This window comes from Stegostoma tigrinum, chromosome 33 (assembly GCF_030684315.1).
Source record: "Stegostoma tigrinum isolate sSteTig4 chromosome 33, sSteTig4.hap1, whole genome shotgun sequence".
Lineage (NCBI taxonomy): Eukaryota > Metazoa > Chordata > Chondrichthyes > Orectolobiformes > Stegostomatidae > Stegostoma > Stegostoma tigrinum.
The window spans coordinates 8,552,627-8,571,967 of record NC_081386.1 but is presented as its reverse complement, the minus strand read 5'-3'; the positions used below and the strand labels follow the sequence as shown (position 1 = coordinate 8,571,967).

At 40.6% G+C, this 19,341-nt stretch overlaps 1 protein-coding gene across 2 annotated transcripts in view; it reads left to right on the top strand.

Moving 5' to 3' along the window:
• The window catches only part of znf710a (zinc finger protein 710a), a 39,989-nt gene extending 24,852 nt beyond the window's left edge, over positions 1–15,137 (top strand). The window contains exons 4-6 of one of the 2 annotated variants that reach the window (XM_048563075.2): positions 1,493–1,667; positions 4,493–4,682; positions 14,178–15,137. In XM_048563075.2, coding sequence (XP_048419032.1) covers positions 1,493–1,667; positions 4,493–4,682; positions 14,178–14,223 — 411 coding nt within the window. In that variant the 3' untranslated portion in view covers positions 14,224–15,137. Of the gene's footprint in view, positions 1–1,492; positions 1,668–4,492; positions 4,683–5,885; positions 6,276–14,177 lie in introns of those variants that run through there. The other variant, XM_048563074.2, reaches the window with a different exon arrangement.
• The last annotated feature ends 4,204 nt before the right edge of the window (positions 15,138–19,341 follow it).

Below are 19,341 nucleotides of genomic sequence, written 5' to 3'. Positions count from 1 at the left end.
TTTCCTTCACAGTTGCTGCCAGACCTGTTGAGCTTTTACATCAACTTTGTTTTTGTTCCTGACTTGCAGCATCTGTGGTTTTTTTAAAAAGAACTTGTCCTTACCCTGAACAACTTTATTTTTAACTCCTCCCACCCCCTACAAACTAAGGGATGGCCATGGGCATTTGTATATGTCTGAGCTTTGCCTGCCTGTTAGGATACTTGGAACAGTCCCTCGCCTGCTGTTACACTGATACCATCTCCCCCCACCCCCCCACTGCATCGATTACTGTATCAGTGCTGCCTCGTACTCCCATGATGACATGTTCAAGCTCAACTTTTTTAGCACCCTTCATCCCAAAGTAAAATTCCCCCAGACCATCTCAGTACCTCCCCCCTCCCCCCCCCCCCCCCATTCCTCCTGTTTCCAAGGACTGCAACCCAACCCTGTGATCAAAAATGCCCTCGACTGCATCTCTTGCTTTTTTTTTCAAACACCCCCTCCCCAAATAAAGATAGAATCCCCTGATCCTCACGTACCACCCCAACAGCCTACACATTGAGAGTTTCCTCTGCCGCTTCTGCGACCTACAATCCGACCCCCCCCCCCACAGAGAAATTTCTCTCCTACCCCAATCTGCCTTTCATAGGGACTGTTCATCTACAACTCCCTTGTCTGCCTCATGCTCCCCACTAACCCCACCACACCCAGCACCTTCCCCTGCAATCACAGAAGGTGCTATAACTGTCCCTACACCCTGCACCCCCCCACCACCACCAAACATCCATCCAAGGCCCAAAACAAACTTCCTGTGTCTGACAGTGATTCACCTGTACATCCTCCAACTTGATCTGTATCCGTTCCTCCAATGTAGAGGAGGCCACATTGGTGGGACCGATTTTTGGAGGATCTGTCCTCCAATGTACTGTAATCAACAACACCTTCCAGTCACTAATCAGTTTAACACTCACTCCCACTTCCTTGATGACATGACATGTTCATCCTAGGCCACCTCTAGTGCGACAATGACACAAGCAACACCTCATTTTCTGTCCGCAAGCCTACAGTCTGATGACCTGAGTGTGGAAATCAGTTTTAAGAACTGTCCGCCCGCCTGCCCCCCCCCCCCCCCCCCCCCCGCCATCCCATGTCCAACCCTCCTCCTTGTCGGCTGCCTCCTTGAACTGACACAACCTGTCCATTTACTTCCACACCTATCTGCACTCCTCTTCCCACTGATCAATCTCCACTACTCCCCACCTTCTCCCACCCCTCCTCCATCTTTGTTTCTCCGCTTCCTGCTCCCTCTCCTATTCTGATGAAGGGTCCTGAACTGAAGCTTTGACTTTCCTGTTCCTCTAATGCTGCCTGGCCTGCTGTGTTCCTCTTATTGCAAACAATGGCTAAGGTTGGTCCGATTGTATGAATTGCCACTTTGGTCAGTCTTTCAGTTCTGGGATTTTGGCTTTAAATGGTTTTTTTTAAATGGAGGTTTCCTTTGTTCGTTTAGGTATGTGGAAAAGAATTCAATCGGATGTATAACCTTCTGGGTCACATGCACCTTCATTCAGACAGTAAACCCTTCAAATGTCCATACTGTTCAAGCAAGTTTACCCTCAAAGGGAATTTAAGCCGTCACATGAAGGTCAAGCATGGTGTCATGGACATTGTTCTTGATGGACAAGGTATTGTGCTCAGTTTTCCTCAAATCGTTGTACTGATTTATGGGTGAGGCACTTTTTATTACTTAGCCATCTTTTAGCAAAGCCACAAGATCAGGGAATACAGTGAGATTTTTTTTGGTGGCCAGATTGTTATCATTTGTATTTCTTATTTTGTTCTCCCACATATAAATTTTGCACTCATGCCTTTAATCAAAAAGCTCCATTGCTGAAAGTAGAGCACGCTTCAGTGCAGATTGTAGTGGGTCCTGTGTTGTTGGAAGATTTTTTTCTTCAAGAAAAACCACACTCATGGTGCCTGGCAACTGATCCCAGGTTGATTGGGATGTTGTTGATGGCTGCCCTGTTTACCCGTTGAACTATCTCATTAGTTACAAGGTGCTATACGAACCTCACTATTTGTCTATCTGTCCCTAGTTTCTTCCAACTAAGCTTTTCTCTCGCTTCTTTCTGTTCTGTTTCCCAGTCTTCTTCATACAAACGTTTCCTATAGGCATATACATAATAAAAGAGCAAAAGCGAAAGGTGGCATTGTTTAGGGACCAAAGGGAATTTGAAAGGTAGGGGGACAGCTAAGGTATTAAATTAGCACTTAACATCAGACTTTATCAAGGAAGAAGACACTGTCCGTGATGCAGTGAACAAGGAGATAAATTAAGATTAGAAGGATTTAAAATTGTTGTTATTGGGTTTTGGATATGGTGTTTGTTTAATATTGATAAGTTACCAGTACTGGATGAGCTGCATAAAGTGATACTGAAGGAAGTGAAAATGAAAATTGCAGAAACACTCATGTTTATTTTCTAAGTCTTTCATGGACTTTGGGCTGGTGTCAGAGAACTGGATTTTATACCCCCTATTCAAAAAGTGTCTAATGATAAGCTCAACCATTGGAGGTCAATCTGTTAGCTTATAGAAACAATAACTTGGGACATGTTCAGGTTATACTTGCAACAAGTGGGATGGAGACGAGAGGGAAGGTAGATCATAGATGTTAACCCGGATAGTACGGATGCAGACTTCATTACAGACACACCTCCACCTGGATATTGATGTCACGTTTCCTGTCCCAGTGTGATGGCAGGACGTAAAGTAATATACAAATGACCTGGACCTTGGTATACAGGGCACAATTTGTATCTTCAGATTTTGCAACTTGAAATGTGACAAACGGTGAGCAGCATTGTGTGAACATCAAAAAGACAGGTTTGTTGAATGCACAGGCAAGTGGGAAATTAAACTTATTCCAGAGAAACGTAAAGGGATTGATTTTTGGTGCAAAAATGTGGATTGATGATAAAAACAAAGTATATCTCTAAGGATTGCAGAAGCTATGTGCACAAATCATTGAAGGTGGCAGTGAAGTTTGAGTGTGGTTGATAAAAGTATTCAGCATCCTACGTTTAGAATATAAAAGTGCACAGCTTCTGTTAATCCTGCATAAGATATTGGTTAGGCTTCAAGTGGAGTATTTCGGACGGTTTTGGACCCACACATCACAGAATTTGAAAGCATTAATGAGTGAAAAGATTCATGAGAATTGCCAAAGGGATGCAGAGCATCAGTAATGTTGGTGGATGGGAGAAGTTGTATGTGCTTTCCTTGAAGGTTGAAGGCAGATTTTATTGAACACATAGGGAGAAATTGCTCCCACTGGTGGAAGGATTGAGAATGGGCAAGTTCAAATTTAGGTTAACTGGGTAAAAGAAGCATTGTTGACATGGGGAAAATTTTTGACCTGTCGTGAATGGCTTGGACCTGGATGATCGTTGCCTGGAGTGGGGTGGAGACAAGCTCATTGAAAAGAGATTTGGTTTATTGTCTGTAAAGTCCTATTGAGGGCAGTGGGTGAGGTCAGGGTAGTGACACCAGCCAAATTACTCCTTGGAGAGCTGTCGCTAAAATGACTGACCGTAAGGCTGCCTCCTGTGCTGTGACCATTCAAGTGATTTGTCTTGTTTCAGTGCTATACTGCAGGTTTGCTAGACATGAGATTGGTGGATATTGATTTATTTTGCTACAAAATGATTTGTGGCTGTCAAATATCACATCTTATTAGTACACAGTGCTAGGTGTCATTGTGTGTGTCTCCCAAGCCCCAAGTATGTGTTCCTTGCTGAATTAAATATTGAATAAACTCTGGTTAATTTTTTCTTGTGGGATATATAGGTCAGTGCTGCTAACTGATACTGGATATTTGAGTGAGTCAATTGTTGGATTCATCTGCAGTATAGTATGAATCTGATATTATTCATGTGTGAGCTGAAGCTGTAAAACAATACAGTGATTTCAGAGATGCCACAGGTTTTCTTTTTTCCAAAAATAATACATGCCCTTTCAGTGCAAGGTAGAGAATCAACTCTGCCCAGTGAAATGGGTTGCATTGATTAACTAGCTTGAAGGACACACCTATATCTCAGTTCCTCTGGGAATTTAGAAAGCATTATTTTGTAGGTAAAGGAAAATATTCCCTTGTTTTTACTATCTGTCAACTATAGCCTCCACGATAAGGTTACATGGAGGTGGCTTTCTCCTATCTCTGCTTATCTTTACTTGAGGCTTTCCATCATTTCCAGCTCAGGGGAAAGGCAGTTAATTTGCTTGCTGTATAATTAATTACTCAGTTAACCCTTGGAAAGCTTGTCAGTTTGTGTTGACCCTCCCTCCTCTGATTCTTTATTTTAAAGAAAACCTTTTCTGATTATCCTTTTTAGTTAGGACTACAGCATAGATCATTCAGTAGAGTTCAAAGTGTTTGTAAAATGCTGCAGAATTGAGTGCTTTCACTGATGTTTCATGTTTGTTTTGAAATTTTCTTTCCCTAACAGAGAGCTTGTTGGACATTGGGCATTCTGAGCGTATTGAAAATCAGCAAGCAGATATTGAAGACTATGAAGAAAACTCTTTTGACTTCACAAGTGGACAAAAAGTTGCTGATGATACTTCAGACTCAACAAAAATGTCTGATGATGAAAGTATGAAAGACATCTACTTTAATTTTGAAAAGGAAGCTGAAAGGTATGGGATGGACTTAAAACCATAACTGAAGTGAAGCCAAAAAATATTGTATGTGCTTTGACCATTGTTATTTGTGCATAGCTTTCTATTAATGCTGCACTTGCAGATTTTAAATTTACATTCCAACTTTAAGTGTATGTTTCACAAAAAACATTGTAATGTGAATCCATTTTACATGTTACTAATCTCAGGGTTCTGTGAGAATTTTTTTTTTAAGATGGTCTACTCTGGACCAAAACAGATGACTACTACCAAAATTTATGTTGGTCTTTACTGTGTAAAATATAACTTCAAAAAGAAAAGTTCTGTATATATCCAATTGGAGTAATTCATTGAATTACATTGTGGAGTGGCTTTTGTGGATTTATTTTCTTACTGGACTATATAATCATCTACAATAGCAATAAAATAACAGATCAGTTTAAAAGTAACATTTGTGTGACCAGAGGTGTGTTCTTTCCTTTCTTGACATTGAAATTCAGCCAGTTTCTTTAAGTCAGATCACTAAAGTGCAAATGGAAGCGCTTGATTCTCACAGTAGTGAGTTTGAGGAAGGTGAATACAATTGTTAAGGGAAGAAGGAAAGGTTCTCAAGAATTGGGACCGTGGGCAGATCGTGAAGTGGAGAGATCTTGTGGAGCTGCTTATGTAACCTGTTTCACAGGAGAGGCTACCTCTATCTTCATGCTGTTAAACATTGTGCACTTTAAAAGCCTTGCTTTTTGCTCTTGTCATGTCATTTTTTTTTCCAACTGTAGTTCCTAAGCTGGCTTCCATTGGAAACTTACAATGTAAACTTGTCACTTACACAGTCAAATCATTGATCCATCCACAAATTGTTAAAATGCTTTCTAGAAAATTTTCATCTTTCTTAGTAACTGATTTTAATGATTAATGTTCAAGCTTAAAAAACAACATAGAATTCTAACATGTATGTTTAATTGCTCCAAGTTGTTTTGTACCTTTTTTAAAGTGTCAACTTTTTTGAGGTTGAATGTGTCGGCTTAGTGTTGAGGGGTGCTGTTAGCTGAATTCCAGCTGTACATTATTCCCAGTATCTCCAGGATGCATCAATTTTGGGGGGGTGGTTAACAATTGGACCAAGGTTTGCAGATATAATTCAGTCTCCATTTTAGCTTTTACTTTTTTGTAAAAATGAAACTACATAAGTATCTTGTCATTCTGTCTGCGTGCATGGTACAGCAGGTACAACAACTTCTCTGTAGACTATGACAGAGGCCAACCTCTCTTCTGTGGACTCATTTACACTCTCGTTGCTGAGGAAAGGCTGCCAACATCATCAAAGACCCTTCCTGCCCTGTTAATACACTCTTCCAATCTCTTCCTGCATGCAAAGATACAGAAGCTTGAACACACACGCTACTGGTTCAAGAACAGCTTCTTCCTTGCTGTCATTAGACTGCTGAATGGACCCCTCTAACTTCAAATAATGTTGATTTGTGCTAATATTGATCTTGCTTTGTGCACCTTTGCAGATTTAACCTTGTATGTCTTGCACTAAGCACCCTAAGATCTGTATGCCCTTGTTGCGATGATCTGCCTGTACTGCTTACAAAACAAAACTTTTCACTACTTGGGTACATTTGACAAATAATAAATATCTCCAAATCAGTGAGATGGTATAAAACAAAGGGCTTGTGTAATTTACTCAATCCCAAGATTGACCTATGATGAAGAACAGAAGGATACGAAAAGTGAGGTACGGGAAGCAAACAAAAGTAGTCGGGGGGGGGGGGGGGGGGGTGGAGGAGAGAGAAATTAAGGGATGTTAGGGGCTTCCCTAAAGGTTTATACATATGGAGAAGATGGTGAAATGCACTATGGACTCATTAAAGATAAATGTAAGTAATATTTGTAATTGTAAATCAGAAAATATCAGGCTTTTTTTAATTGTTTTATCTTAGTTGGCCGAACATCCATAGGGGGAAATGCTAAATTCATTGAGGAGGTAGTAGCAGGATGTTTAGAAAGTGCTAGTAGAAGAGGGCAGAGCCAGCATAGTTTATGACAAATTTAGAATATAGAACATTATGGCACAGTACAGGTCCTTCGGCCCTCGATGGTTTCACAGGTTGGCGCAACAAACTGAAACCCATCTAACCTACACTATTCCATTATCATCCATATGTTTATCCAGTGACCATTTAAATGCCCTTAAAGTTGGTAAGTCTACTACTGTTACGTGCAGGGCATTCTACACCCTTACTACTGAGTAAAGAACCTACCTATATCTATCACTGTTCAATTTAAAGCTATGTTCCCTCGTGATAGCCATCATCATCTGAGGAAAAAGGCTCTCACCGTCCACCCTCTCCAATCGTCTGATCATCTTGTATGTCTCTCTTAAGCCACCTCTTAACCTTCATATCTCTAATGAAAACAGCCTTAGGTCCCTCAGCCTTTTCTCATAAGACCTTCTTTCCATAGCAGGCAACATCCTGGTAAATCTCCTTTGCACCCTGTCCAAAGCTTCCACCTCCTTCCTATAATGCGGCGAGCAGAACTATATGCAATACTCCAAGTGCGGCTGCACTAGAGTTTTGTACAGCTGCAGCATGACCTCATGGCTCTGAAACTCAATCCCTCTACCAATAAAGCCTAACACAGCGAATGCCACCTTAACAACCTGGATGGCAACTTTCAGGGATCTATGCACACGGACACCGAGATCTCTCTGCTTATCCACACTACCAAGAATCTTACCATTAGCCCAGTACTCTGTATTCCTGTTACTCCTTCCAAAGTGAATCACCTTTATTGGAATTCTTTAGAGGATGTAAAATACAAGATGGATAAGGGGAAACCAGTAGTTCTAGTGTCTCTTTAATTCCAAAAACCACTCAATAAAAGGCAAAAAAATTATTGTACAAGATAAGAACTAGTGAATTTTGAATTGTGTATTAGCATAGATAACCAGGAAAAAAGTCAGTCTACAGAAATCATATTCTAATTGTCAAGCTAATGGTTGGAGTGCCAGAGGGACCAGTATCAACCATATACAATTAATGTATATAATTAAGCTGGATGAAGGAATGAACTGTATTTTAGCAAAAAATTGCTTATGATGCAAAGGTAGGAAAACAAGTTGAGGATACAGAACCTGCAAAGGGATTGTGGAATAGAACAAAATAGGTACTTACTGTCACCGATTTTAAAAAAATTAAGTTTCCATACTCCAATATCTAACTAATGATTTAAAAAGAGACAAAGGCCATCTTTGTTCAATTGAAGTTTGGTGGGGGGGGGGGTGGTGTGGGTGGGGAGAGGAGGTGCGGAAAACAGGAACCACATTCTCTACTGCTGCAGAAAACTGCCGTTGAAGATGTGGAATCTTGGGCCAAACCATCATGCTACTGAAGACCCTGCAGAGCTGCCAAGAATTAACCTGCTCATTGCCAAAGACACCTCCACCACTGGGCTGTTCGAATCCTGGGCTGGCTGTGATTAGCAAAAGTATGGTACGCAGTATAATGTAGGGGAAAATGTGAGGTTGTCCACCTTTCCATTCATCCTGCCAAAGCAAAGTACTTGTGTGGAGAGAGAGACTACAGAATGGTGTAAATGTTGGCATGAATGAAACAAATGTCTAGCTTACAGGAAATGAGTCTTCTAAGCATAGCAGTTCTGAGGGTCCACACACAGCCATCAGCAGGTCCATGCTGCTTGCAGTAATGACTTCTGATTTTAGAAATTGCTACCATGTACAAACCTCTAGTCAGAAGAAAAACGATTAGTGGGAATATTGCATGCAACTACAGTAAGTAATTGTGCCTTTCAATGTTGGCCTTTATTGCAAGATATCTGGTATTTGAAAATAGAAGTGTTATGAGCCCACGCTAAAGGGCATTGGTGAGACCACGTCTTGAGTTTTGAATAAAGATTCAATCAGCAAGCATGAGGAAGGATGCACTTGCTTTGGATCAAATGGGAACTGCAGATGCTGGAGAATCCAAGATAAAGTGTGGGGCTGGATGAACACAGCAGGCCAAGCAGCATCTTAGAAGCACAAAAGCTGGTGTTTCAGGCCTAGACCCTTCAGAAATTTTCTGATGAAATGTCTACGCCCAAAACATCAGCTTTTGTGTTCCTAAGATGCTGCTCGACCTGCTGTGTTCATCCAGCCCCACACTTTGTTATCTTGCACTTGCTTTGGAGGCTGTTTGAAGAAGGTTCATTTAGACTGATTCCTGGGATGAAAAGTTGAGCAGATTGGGCCTATACGCATAAGAGTTGGCAGTGAAAGATACATTTGAATGAAAACTAACATTTGGAGAGGGTCTGAGGAGTTAATTCCTGAAAGGATGCTTTCCCATGAGGCTATTCTAGAGCTTGAGAGATAATTTAAAAGGGGTCTCCTAATTAAAAGAAATTTTTCTGGAAGTTCTGAGACTGGAATTCTCTTCCAGAGGCAGCAGTAGAGGCTGGATCATTGTATTTATACACTTTTTTGATAAAGAAGTTGAGGGTTGTATGAGATGGGGAGGAGAATCAAATTAAGACCACACTCTCTGATCAGTCATGATCTTATGGAGCGATGGAGCAGGCTTGACAGACCAGAATGGCTTACTCCTATTTCTTAGAATTAGTCTTCACGGTACAGGATCAAGAGATTGTATTAAATTTTACAATTTAAAGAAAGTTATAGGGAGACATTGGATTTAATTCTGTGTTTGAAAGTGTACTGGAAGAAAATGAGACTTAAGATTTACAAATGTCCTAGTGGTTTTTCTACACTCTCACCATGGAAAACAAAGGTAATAAGCAGCTGATGAGGAATCAATATCATTCCACTCTAGGAAAAGGTGAGATATTTTAAAATAAGATTAGCTTAAATTAATAAGCTGCTTTGTCTCATTTCTGTTATGAGGACTTGCAATAATCTGTTTTCGGGATAAGAGTAAATGATTTGGATATCAACTGACCATTGAGTACTTGTATGAATTTGTAGATGTTAGACATTATTTGGTGGATCTAGTTGAATTTTGAAGAAACAGCTAAAGTCTCAAAGTTTTTCTTCCCTAGGAGGTAATAGAAGAGGCTCTACACAGGAGATTTTAAAAATTAGAGATATGGAATTGGTGATTACCTTTTCATATGGGTAGAAAATTAGTTAGGAGATGAAAATCTAAAGAGTGTAAGTTAGTTATATAAAGCCTGAGGTAGATTGCATTTTGAGTACTGCATTCAGGTCTTGGAACCACACTTCAGAGGATGGATTGTTTTTAATCAACCTGTTCAGATGTGTTATGGCACACCTCTGGAACAAATTGGACTTGAGTCAAGGTCTTTGGGCACAGGAGGCCTCACTTCAGAGGATGCAGTTCCTTTGATAGAGGTGCAGTGCAGGTTCACTAGAACACCAAACTAAACAGGTTTGTAGACCGGAGTTGCAATCCTATGATTATAGTTGATCAAGACGTAATCTAATTATGGCATTAAAGATGACTAAAGAATTTGAAAGAGTAGGGAAACTCATTTCTCCGGTGGGAGAGTCCGGAAGAAGAGGAATTTTAAGTTTTTAAGCCAGTTAGCTTGTCACCTTTTGGGGTCTCATTTGATCCCAAGATGAGCTTCTGACCTCCGGATATGCCAAGTGTTTCCAGAACTTCCACTCCTATGACATTACTCATTTAACTCTGTTTCAACTCTGCAGAAACTCACTGTTCTTTAATACTTGCATTGCACAGTACCTTCCTGGCTGGCCTTCCGTGTTTTACCCCAGTCAATATAGATTTTTAATAGAACTGTGCTAAGTTTCAGAAATAGAAGGAGCCCTGCACGAATAGACCTTTTTAGAAGGGTACCGAGGAACTCAGAAAACATATGGGAGCTTGGACTTTATAAAAAGAGGCGGTGAGTAAAAAGGTGAGGCGGGGTTGGGGGGAATTTTCCCCCAAGACCCAAGGACTAACAGACAGCTTTGTACAGGACCTGCAGGGACGTTATGAAAAATAACTTATTACACACACTTGGTAATGATCTGCATATGGAAGTGGTGGAAGTGTGATGATGTGATTCCCAAAGAAAATTAGATAGACACTTAAAAGTCATAAATGTTCAGGACTACACGGGAAAGGGGAAAATGGGACTGACAGGGTTGCTTTTAAGGAAGCAGTGCAGATTCAACAGTGTCTGTGCATGACTAATATTAAAATCAGTATGCAAATGCTGTCTTTCACTGAAAAGTCCTGTGTACTCATTCTCAAGGGAACGACAATATGCCATGTTAAGATGTCTATGCTTTGAGCTGTAATTTCTGCAGTTGGTTCTCCAATAGGATTTTGACTTGGAAAATTCAGACTTGCATGTTAGATTGGCATATTGGTCTTCAGAAATTTGCTTGTAGCTTTGTCGAAGTCCACCCACAGAAGGAGCTCCACCTGATAACTATTACTTTCATGACTTATAACCTCCATTCACACCCTTAAGATACCTTAACCATTTATTTAAATATCCTTCACAGTAACCCTGACATCCAACACACTGCTGCAGCTCCCCTGCGCTCTGCACAATGATTTTGGGTCACCCAATTATTTTTTCTGGTGCAGTGGTACTTCCAACTTTTATTAATCATCTGAGTGCCTCACATTCGAAAATGAGCCTTTCTACCTAACTTTTGGTAATGCCAAATTTTCGCATCTAATGTGATTAGCTGTTTCCCACATCTGCATCCAGCAAACCCAGACCAATGCATATGATTACAGCTGAATAAAGGTGACTACAGAGGTATGGGCAGGAAAAGACAGTGGAACAGCAATGGCAGGAGTTTCTGGGAGTAATTCAGGAAATACAGCAAAAATTTATCCCTCGGAAAAAGAAGCATGGTACAGGGAGGATGAGGCAACAATAGCTGACTAAGGAAGTCAGCAGAGCACAAAAGCAAATGAGGAAAGCATATAATGTGGTGAAAGGCAGTGGGAAACCAGAGGACTAGGAGACCAAAAAAATGAGGGAGAAGATTAAATATGAGGGTGAGTTAGCTAATAACATAAATGAAGACTAAGAGTTTCTTTAGGTATATAAAGAGCAAAAGTGGGCATTGGGCCACTAGAAAGTGACAGTCAAGATAGTAGTAGGGAACAAGGAAATGGCTGAGGATCTGAATAATTACTTTGCCTCAGTCTTCACAGTGGAAGACATGAGTAATATCCCAAAAATTCAAGACAGTCAGGACAGAGCTGAGTATGGTGGCCATCACCAAGGAAAAGGTGCTAGTAAAACTGATTTGCCTGAAGGTGGACAATCACCTGGACCAGATGGACTACACCCCTGAGTTCTAAAGGTGATAGCTGAAGAGCTAGTGCAAGTGTTAGTGTTGATCTTTCAGGAATCACTAGAGTCAGGGAGGGTCCTAGAGGACTGCAAAATTGCTAACGTGACAACTCTGTTTAAAAAGGGAGAGGCAAAAGATGGAAAATTATAGGCCAATTAGCCTAACCTCAGTCCTGGGGAAGATTTGAGTCCTTTGTAAAGGATGAGATTGCTGAATATTTGCAAGTGTATGGTAAAATAGGGCAAAGTCAGCATGGTTTCATCAAGGGGAGGTCATGCCTGACAAATCTGCTAGAATTCTTTCAGCAAGTAATGAGCAGAGTACATCAAGGAGAGCCAATGGATGTAATCTACCTGGACTTCAAGAAGGCCTTTGATAAGGTGCCACACAGGAAGCTGCTGAATAAGATAAGGACCCATGGTGTTAGAGGTGAGGTGCTAGCATGGATAGAAGATTGGCAGACAGCACAGATTGGGGATAAAAGGGTCTTTCTCAGTATGGTAGCCAGTGACAAGTGGTGTTCCACTAGGGTCAGTGCTGAGACCACAACTTTTCACTTTACACATTAATATCTAGATGAAGTAACTGTGGGCATTCTGGCTAAGTTTGCAGACAATACAAAGATAGGTGGAGGAACAGGTAGTATTGAGGAAGTGGCGAGGCCGCAGAAGGACTCGGACAATTTGGGAGAGTGGGCAAAGAATTGGCAGTTGGAGTACAATGTAAGCGTGAGGTCATGCACTTTTATTCTTACCAAAACATGGACTATTTTCTAAATGAGGAGAAAATTCAGAAGTCGAAAGTGCAAAGATATTTGGGGGAGTTCTAATCCAGGATTCTCTCAAACTAAACTTGCAGGTTGAGTCAGTAGTCAGGAAAGCAATGCAATATTGGCCTTTATTTTAAAAGTACTAGAATATAAAAGCAGGGATGTACTACTGAGGCTTTATAAGGCTCTGGTCAGGCCACATTTGGAGTATTGTGTGGAGTTTTGGGCCCCATATCTCAGGAAGGACGTGCTGGCCGTGGAGCTGGTTCAAAGGAGATTCACAAGCACGGTCCCAGGAATGGAAAGCTCCGAGGACTCTGGGACTATACTCATTGGCATTTAGACAGATGAGGTAGGATCTAATTGAAACTTTCAGAATACTGAATGGCCTGGGTAAGGCGGATGTTGGGAAGATACTTCCATTGGTAGGAGAGTCTAGGACCCGAAGGCACAGCCTCAGACTAAAGGGAAGAACTGTTAGAATGGAGATAAGGAAAAACTTCTTCAGCCAGAGAGTGGTGAATCTATGGAATTCACTGCCACAGAAGGCTGTGGATGCCAGGTCATTGAGCACATTTAAGACATAATTTAAAAGGAGTATGTGTTCTGCCATCTCTTGGCACAGAGTAACAAGCCTGCGGGAGTGAAATCAGGAATCATTTCACAGTGTATTAAAAATATCCCATCTCCCCAGTAGCTCAGTTGAAATTTATAGGTTCTTGATTATCAAGGAGATCAAGGGTTATGGGGAGAAAGCAGGAGAATGGGGCTGAAGAACTTATCAGCCATGATTGAATGGTGGAGCAGACTTGGTGGGCTAAACGGCCTAATTTTTGCTCCTATGTCTTATGGTCTCATGATTCATGAACCAGAGGTTTTATTTACAACTATAATCTTGCTAAACCACTTAAACAGCACATTTTTAAAAAAAAAATTTTATTCAAATTTTTTCAAACTATGACTGCTCATTATGCTACATTTTAATCTGCACAATTAAAATATTCTATAGCTTTACTCCCATGTTTCCATGATTCAAGTGAAAAAGAGTTGGGTCTACAAGTTACGTTAGCTGCAAGCACTTCTGGTGCCGTAGGTTTCGAAGCCCTAGCCGATTTCAAGTTTTTAAATCCACAAAAACAAATTGCTGGAGAAACTTGGCAGGTCTGGCAGCATTTCTGGGGAGAACATAAGTCAATGCTTCAGATCCAGTCACCCTTCGTCCAGAACTGTTTGTTGTTAGGACAATGCAGTCTATATGCTGGGGAGGGGAAGAATGTGGGAAGGAGTAAACTATAGGTGAAGATGTAGCCCAGAAAAAAAAAGAGTACAGCAAACAAGGGAATGGATGCTGCCAGACCTGTTGGATTTCTCCATAAGTTCTTTTTCGTTTCTAGCATCTGTAATTCTTTTATTTTTGTCTGGTTTTCATTAGGTTGTCTGAACAATATTCACTACACTTTTTTGGAAAATTCAATTAAATGGATCTTTTCTGAAAATACTGGAGATATAACAATAATGCATTCCAAAGACCAGCAGAGTTTCTGTCCTGCAACCTTGTTCCCTCAGACTACAATGTCCCAATGACATCTGCTGCACTGGTGGAAGAGTATGTGTACTACCATCTCTTGGAACAGAGGAACGAGCCCGTGGGAGTAAAATCAGGAATCATTTCACACAATGTATTAGAAATATCCCTTCTCCCCAGAAATTTAGACCAAAGATTGGCAGATTTTGTTTTGACCAAGAATATCATCACATAAATTCAAGGCAAGTTAGTAGGTGAGATGTAGATCAGTCGTAATCTCTTTGAATGGTCTACTGTTGTTACACTTAGTCAGAAGAGTCTGTTTTAATTGATGTTTGCATTTATTCTTCAAAACTACACATTTTTGGTCATTTCATTGCTATGGCAACCTGATCCCCATCACCGTCTTTCCAGCTGCCTTATCACTGCCTCTCTTAGACTAGCAACACACCCAGATCCAGAAATACTACAACTGTGGAGCTTCAGTCCTTTAAAAGGACATGCTGTCTTTTATTGGAATCCAGGCAGGAAATGGAGCCAAAAGAGGATAAGCAGAGAAACCCGCTCAGTAATTTGAATACCTTTTATTCATGGAGAGCATGCTTTGAAGACAGGTTGGAACTTGGAAGAAATAAAAGATCAGATGACGACTCATTTGGAGCAATGCCATTACATATCCATAACACATTGAAAAACTTGTTACTTCAGTCTTAATGTCTCATGAGCAATCTGTCTGGACTACAGAAACACCAAGTAAATAAATCAGCCTTGTGATATCAAGTGAGATCAGCTCATTTCCAGACAGATAAGTGAATATCTTGGTGAGTAGGCCTCTGATAAGTGCAGTGTTTCAAACTGGCACAGGTATTTTTTTGGGGGGGGGGGGGGGGGGGGGGTAGAAAATAGAAACCCAAACATGATCTGTTGTAGCCCAGACCATTTCTATGGAACTGAAACTGAACAAAATGTAAAAAATTAATCATTTTTCATGTCAGTGTTGGGTGTACGTGGATATATATCAATTTGAGGTGGTTTACAATGTCACGAACACCATCTCCATACTGACCACCCTGCTTAGCACACTAGCGGTTTGGAAAAAGGTGGGTACTGTTTTGGAATGATGTCCAAATGATGAACTTTTCATTAACTCCATGCAGAAACTGGGCTGTTAGGCAAAACAATTACTTTTGGTGTCCTGCACTTCGCTTTTGTTCATATTTTCTAAGTGGTGTATTAAAATTATATTTATTCCACAGGGGTTCAAATAAACAGATGCAGTTTTAATTCAATATAAAACAGTACTTGGTCTCAAAAGACTAGACAGTCTAATTTTAACTACATCCTTCATTAAATAAAGGTCTGTCTGCATGTCTGAAAGCAACTCTTTAGCCTCGAGTGTAGAAATCTACAATACAGTTTTCCCCTCCCAGTTGAAGCTTACAGTCAAGTAAAATGTAAACATGGCTTCTTTCTTTGTTCATCCTAACTGCAAAAGGATACTAAAATGTGCAGAAGCACTAAAAAGCAGATTATTTTAAGATTACAGAAGTGTGAAAAATCCTTTCACCCTTTGAATGCATAATTGTTTAGAATTGATATTAATTTGACAGGCATATTCTTTAAACCCTCCTTTCTCATTTCCTCTCCTCCTTCTCTAAATGCAAGAATATGATGTGACAAGTACCTTTGACTCATCTCTGCCAAGGCTGACTTGTCAGAACAAGCTGCACTCACTCCATTGTCTGGTTTTATGGAACAAAACAGTAAAGACAAGTGAAGAGAGGGAACCTACCAACACTTTGTCCACTTTTCAATCACTGGATAATGCATACAAGAGCTCTAAGCAGAATGGGAGAGATGAGGACCCTTACCTAAAAGCAGGCAGAGGTGGCAGACCTAAGTGGCACTCTGGACATTAATAATAGATTTTAAGTCTATACTGAACTAGGACTAAGGGCAAAATAAAAGCAAGGGTCCACACTCAATTTAGTTAAGCTCTGGCTGGAGAACATGCCTGTGATTTGCATATCCTGCACTATTTGGGTAATCCTAGATGCTTCGAGTGGAGTTCATTCTGGCTGGAGCAATTTGAGGGCCCTACATTATTGCACAAGGCTGAAGGGGTTCTGGATAGCACATAGTCACCTCAAAAAGCAGACAGAGGTGGTAGAAGTCACTACAGGATTAGAGGACAAGCAGGTAGGCAATGAAGGAATGTGGCTGCATTCTACTTACTAACCAAAACTTCTCAAACTTCATACTTACTAACCATTTTTTTTGGCCTTGGAAAACAAGTGACATTTTGTTCTGCAAAGGCTAGTAAAAACATAGCATATGGGTAGTCCAGCTGTATGGAGAGAAAGTAGTATGATAGGGGAATCGGTTAGTCAGGGGATTAGACAGGTGCTTTTGCAGCTCTAGACATGACTCCAGGATGGCATTTTGCCTCAGTTGATGTTTTGGGACAGCTGCAGAGATGGTGGTTCAAGTTGGGACCAATGTCATGAAGAAAAATAATATCCTGCAAGCTGACTTCAGGTGGTTAGGTAAGAAATTGGAAGAGGTGAGCACTGTCCTCAATGGCTCCTGCATGTTGGCCTTCATGATAGAGAAGGATGATGTGTACTGAATCATGAAGGAGGACTGTTGCTTATTTCTAGTGTCTTGATAAAAGGTAGTAGTGGGTTTAGCTGCCTCAAGGGTGATGAATCTGCAGAACTAAGTGAAAAGTAGCCCAGGCTGTTGATGGAGGTAAGGCAGAAGATAAAAGGCCCTGGTACTGTATTTAAATTCTCTAGCCACAGAACTACTAACACTAGCTTTTCCATTTTTAAATAATAGGACTGACCAGGAAATTATAACCCACAGTTTAGTAGGGAGGATATTAGAAAAAAAAAACCGAAAGATAGCATCTGTACTGGAAAAAAGACAGATCCAGCAATATGGATAAGGGTTTGACAAATTTGGGTGAATACTTTGAGGTGGTAACAAGGGGTGTTAATGAGAGGAACGCATTTGCTTATAGTCTATATGGACTTCAAAGTAGCTTTTGATAAGATCACTTATGGTAGTCTGGTCAAAGACAACTGAACCCAAGGTGAAGTGGCATGTCGTTTCCTGCTTCTTGGTCAGTTTTGATTTATGGTCTTTCCTGTCAGGCCCTGCAGGGCTGGTGGTTATGGCTCTTGCTGTTTCTAATGTACTTAATGATCTGGGATTAAATAGAGGGCATAATCAAGTTGGAAGCTCTTCCTTAAGTGACTGGCCGAGTCAGATTCACTTAATATTCAATCAGTATTTGGATATTCACTTGCATTGCTATAGCCTCTCAGACTATAGGCCAAAAGCCGGCATCAGGATTATTGGAGTCTGGTCTTTGACCAGCATGAACATGGATTGAATAGCCTCCTGTGCTCCAGGTGTTAGTAATGAAGCCTGCAGATACAGTGCAGCCACAGATCCTGCAATGGAATTTGAGACAGATTTTAAAAAGAAAATGCAGAAAGAGCTCCACATTTGATGTTATTCCAAATCAGCACTTCTTCAGAAATGGGGTTATTTCTATTTCCATTTCTTTGTAGCATACTGCAGGCTGGTAAAGGAAACCACACTCCCTTTTTCACAAGTTAATACTGTATTCTGAAGTTTAAAGCTGCACCTCCATACACTACTTGTCAAAATGGCCATCTAAGAAGTCAGGAGAAAAAGCCTGCTTGCATTTCACTTAAAATAAATTCAGGTATTTTAAGTTTAAGATTAAAATGGGGTGTAGAGGCAGCTGGTGTTCAATTTCTATTTGAATCATTCATACAGCATAGCAAGGAGGCCATTGGAACTCAAACTGCAACAGCTCTTTTGACAAATAATCCAATTAGTCTCACTCCCATTGCTGCAAATCTGTAATGACAACTACCCTATCCTTGACATCCCAGCCTGATCCACATCAGTTGATCAGCAGTACACTGGATTCTTCAAGTCAAATAAACATTACCACCCTAAGTTAATTGAAACTCCCAAAATATGGCATTCAAAACCTATTGTGGATGATTGTAGCGACAGCAGAGATCTGACAAGGATGTAGTTTCTGGGCACCAAACTTGTGCTCCTCAAATTGTTTTTGCTAACGTTCCACCACTTCAACCCAAAGCAGTTATATGTATGGCTCAAAGTCTGAACTTAAATAACAGACAAGTTGGAATCTTCACCTCAAAAAGGAAGTTCTTATTCCCTCACCACATCTCAAATTTCTCAACTTGTCTTTTACCTCCCTAACCACTGCCTTCTGCTTTCTAGCAAGGGATGACTCATTTTTGGCAATTTTCAGTTGTATTACCACTCACTAGCTTTCTTAGAATTCACTCTCCCCCTGTAATCTTAAACCTTCTCCACTCGATCTTGGCACGTATGCTATTTTATTCTGCTTATTTCAACAACTGGAACACCCACACTACAGGGCAGTGTAAATCAATGCAGGCAACTCACGAGTTCAGATCGTTTACAAATAAAAGTTAATCAGCTACCTGAGAAAAGGAAATGTACACTCCTTTCAAACCATCTTAAATGCTCATTGTTTGAATCTGCCTTTAAATTCACTGAACACTGATGTTTTTCAATTAAGTACAAAATAATATAAAGGTAATATTTTGGTTTGGCAGGACAAAGAGATTAGAACTCTCAGCATATGAACAGGCCATTCAACCTGTTCATGCTTCATTATCCTTTTCTGTACTGTACTGATTCTTTGTAATCCCTATCTATCCACTTGTTTATTAATCCAGCTCTTTACTCTCACTGGCAGCTTCCATTCAGGTTTGCAGGGGTAACCACATTATTTGTCACTGGCCTTAAGTACACATCAGGACACACCACATTAACATTCAGCAACGTTGAAGCTGACACAGCAGACAGCATTGGAACTGGAAAGGTTTCAGACACTATGGACAACTGTTGCACACATACCCAACCCACAAGTGCTTGATGATAAATGCTGGTTTACCTTAAGTGTTGTGTTGCATTCCTCCAGGTCTCTGAAGCTTTTTAGTTTGGGGGTTACTGAGAATTGAAAGTAGCA